We start from the raw sequence: 3,655 nt of genomic DNA, 5'->3' as shown, positions 1-3,655 counted from the left end.
GTCCAAATCTATATCCTTTGGCAAAATATTTCAGGATCACAAGACATTTCTCTCCCTTGTATTTCAATGGGAAAATACGTCATTCTGTGAGGCCCTGATTGGATAGTGTAATTCTGAGCACACAGCCAATGGATGGCCCTTGAAAATTGTCTGTAGACAGTGAAATCTTGACACCTTTTTCTGTGAGGTTGGAATCTTGTGGTCATGTCATTTCAGCCAGGTTGCTGAGTGGCACAGGAAGTGACTGAATGAGTCCCCAGGGTACAGGAAGTGTCCATCCCTGGAAGTGTCCATCCCTGGAAGTGTCCATCCCTGGAAGTGTCCATCCCAGGAAGTGTCCATCCCAGGCCACAGAGTGGAACAGGAACTGCGTGAGCCTCTACCCACGAGCCCCGCTCTGCTGCTCGCCGCTGGGGGCGTCAGACTCGGCCTCGCCGCTGGCGGCCCCACGCCGGGTGGACAGGTGGTCGAGAGACTTGGGGGAGGAGTCCTGGGGGCGGCGGCACCAGCAGGCAGCCAGGTCGGCGCGGAATGACGGGGTGTAGAAGCCGTAGATGACGGGGTCGCAGCAGGTGTTGAGGTTGCCGAAGACGAAGAGCAGGTGATGGACGTACTCGGGGGTCACCCGCAGCATCTGGGGGTGGAACCAGTACCAGATGCCCAGCAGGTAGTATGGTGTCCAGCAGACCACGAAGGACACGACGATGATGATGGTCATCTTCAGCGTCTTCATCCGGGCCTTGGGGATCATGTCCGTCCCACTGCGCCTCAGACACGCCTCCCCACCTGGGGAAAAAAAACGCTCAGACCAGGGCCCTCCCAAATTACACCCCTCCACTTTCTCTGTTTGCGAGAGCATTTTGCTTCTGTTTATCTTCTGCATTCAACACTGTATCCTATAGATACAGACAGTATCCTATATAGTATCCTATAGACAGCCATTATTTTGCCTTTTCAATCCTTTTAGAATTCACTTACGAAGGTTCGTAGTTGAGTACCAGAATTTGTAATGGAAGCATGAGCTCTTTGAGTGTTCAAGAAAAGGCTTGACACAGTGCTAGTTCTACACCCTAATCTGTAGGCAGATTGACAAACATTGTTGGGCCATGTTGTGTTCACCCACATGTTCTTATGGGTTTGCAAGGCTTCATGAACCACATGAAACATGAAGCTGCCATTTGCTGCCTACCTCTGACTCATAACAAAACAACCAATGAACAGCCTGTCTTCACGGGACTGTCGATACCTTTGCTCTTGTGCATCTGACGGTTGATCTCGACCAGGATGCGGGTGTAGCAGCAGCTCATGACCAGCAGGGGGACCACGTACAGCGTGACAAAGTGGAACATGTTGTAAACAGTCTCCTGCCAGCGCTGCCGGAAGCTTCCGTGAGTCACGCACTGGGTGAAGTCCACGCCCTCCGCCTTGATCGCCCGGAAAATGAATAACTGTTGTAGGGGAAGAGCAAGTTATATTACAATGCAAGTCGAGTGAGATTAATCACTCTAATTACTAAGGTGAGTTCTCTGCCTGCCTCGCTGCTCATGGGTGGCCACTAGACCCAAATAATGTCATCATAATATCGTAAAATAATTATTAAACACATAATTCTTACATCTCCACGGGCATTCAGATCTGCAGGGGATCCTGGGCTTTGTGTTCTCTGGCAGACTTAAACCCTTCCTTAAGTACTCCTTGCTTTGCTTTAGAATATGAAGAACACCATTGCTTATCTGGATATGCTATGCAGCATATCTGTGTGGCGCGGCGGGAGAAAGCCAAGCCTTCATTTTGTGACTCAACGAAGAGGGATAACAAAGGGATGTGGCTCTTTCTCACAGTACCGCCCACGTCCCTGCCAGTTTCCTCACAAATTCGACCTCGCTCATACCTCCAGCGCCACTTCCATCATCCCTCTCTCCCTTTGTCGGCCTTCGGCTGTGCGATTTCTCCCTAATGATCACGAACGCCGGTGACTCAAGCTGTCTGTGCATCATTGTATCTGTGACAGGGGTCCTGGAGGCCATGATGTGTGTGCTGACAGCCAGACACCACACAGCCTTACATTAACGGGATCAGGTTTGTGGAGAAACGCCAATCTTCGAGGCAGAGTGATGAGACGATGTGTGAGGTGGGCCTTGCCTACCAGCTCTGTACCACGCGTGGCTGACTGAGCAAGGTAGCTACAGAGATAAATGTTTCTCTGGCAGGGGGGGGGGGGGGGGGGGGCACTGCAGGCCTGAACACAGCTCCCAAACCAAGCACTTCCACTGTGATAACCTCTGATGTCACGCAACGCAAAATGATCTCTTGAGGATACATTCAACACCTGCAGATTACTGTGGCTGGATACCAGGCCTTGATCTCAGTGCCAGAGTCTTTTTCATTACTTGTGTTCAGGTTGGCAGCTGACAGTCTGTCAAGAATGTGTAGTAAACCCAATTCTGCTTTATACTCTTACCTGTGTACACAGTTGCAAAATATTGAATATAACAAATAGTTAATGATATTTAACAAATGGTCAATAAATTAATTGTGATTTATTAGTAATGAATAATGTACTTAACAAGGGACTTATGTGTAGTAAACTGGTAATAACCCAGTAATAATTACGTAATAACATGTAAGTAATGTAATAACACACACATTTTGTTTGTGGAATAAGAATTCTGTAAAAATCTGTGTCAGATGTCAACTGCAGGTAAACACATCTGAGCAAATGAGAGCTTCGTTATTAGAGACCACAGGAAGTGTGTTTCGCTGCGACCGCTCTGGCAGCCCGGTGATGTCCGGCAGTCACCTGCGGGGAGGCCAGGAGGAGGCTGAGGGACCAGGCCAGCAGCAGCATGCGTTTGTTCCTGCGCCCGGCGTCCAGGGAGTCGAGCGGGTGCAGGATGGCGTGGTGGCGGTCCAGGCTGATGACCACCAGGATGAAGGCGGAGGAGTGCATGGCGAAGAGCTTGAGGAAGCAGAGCAGCTTGCACATGGCGTCGCCGGCATACCACTGCACCGTCACGTTCCAGACCGCGTCCAGCGGCATCACCACGAACGTCATCATCAGGTCGGCCGCCGCCAGGCTCGTGATGAGCGGCCTCAGGTGCCCGGCCAGGCGCCGGCCGCGCCCCCGCACCACGCTCGCCAGCACCGCCAGGTTGCTGACCGCGGCGAACAGGAAGAGGACCAGCGTGGCCGCCACCCGGAACTGGGCCGCCCTCGTGAAGGTGGGTGCCTCCCAGTCAGCCGATGGGGGAGGGAGGGAAGAGTTAAGGGAGGAGTTCCGCGGGGTGACCGTGGAAGTCGGCCACAGGAAGGACAAGTTTCCTGACATCCTGTTGAGACAGGAAGTTAAATTTCATCCCCTCAGTCTAAGTAGAATGACTTGCATTGGCTGCCCAAGGTCAATTGTCCGTGTTGTAGCTATGTAATTTCATTAAGATGTTTGACTCAAAGTTTCAAAGCTCAGAGAGTTCCGCTTTCGACCATCGTTTTAAATACACAAAAAAAGTTGAGTATAATTTTTTGGTTGCTACCCATGCTGGAAAGATCCTCACGTACAGATTTCATCCCAGTTGAACACAACAATAATTACATCACGTGTTTGTCATCATCACAGCAAACAGCCAGGGGGTGAGAAGTAATATGGGGTAATATAGTT

The 3,655-nt window shown here is 50.8% G+C and overlaps 1 protein-coding gene across 1 annotated transcript; it reads right to left on the bottom strand.

The window, feature by feature from the left end:
- Positions 1-379: 379 nt before the first annotated feature.
- LOC118796513 (gonadotropin-releasing hormone II receptor-like) lies at positions 380-3,328 on the bottom strand. Its single transcript, XM_036555441.1, has 3 exons — positions 2,801-3,328; positions 1,247-1,448; positions 380-786 (listed from the first exon to the last, which is right to left on the bottom strand). The coding sequence occupies exons 1-3, from the start codon at positions 3,326-3,328 to the stop codon at positions 380-382; spliced, it is 1,137 nt and encodes a 378-aa protein (XP_036411334.1).
- Positions 3,329-3,655: the final 327 nt, after the last annotated feature.

The sequence above is a fragment of the Megalops cyprinoides genome, chromosome 21, assembly GCF_013368585.1.
Source record: "Megalops cyprinoides isolate fMegCyp1 chromosome 21, fMegCyp1.pri, whole genome shotgun sequence".
NCBI lineage: Eukaryota > Metazoa > Chordata > Actinopteri > Elopiformes > Megalopidae > Megalops > Megalops cyprinoides.
Note: the sequence above shows the minus strand (reverse complement) of the source record. Positions and strands in the feature narration are given on the sequence as shown.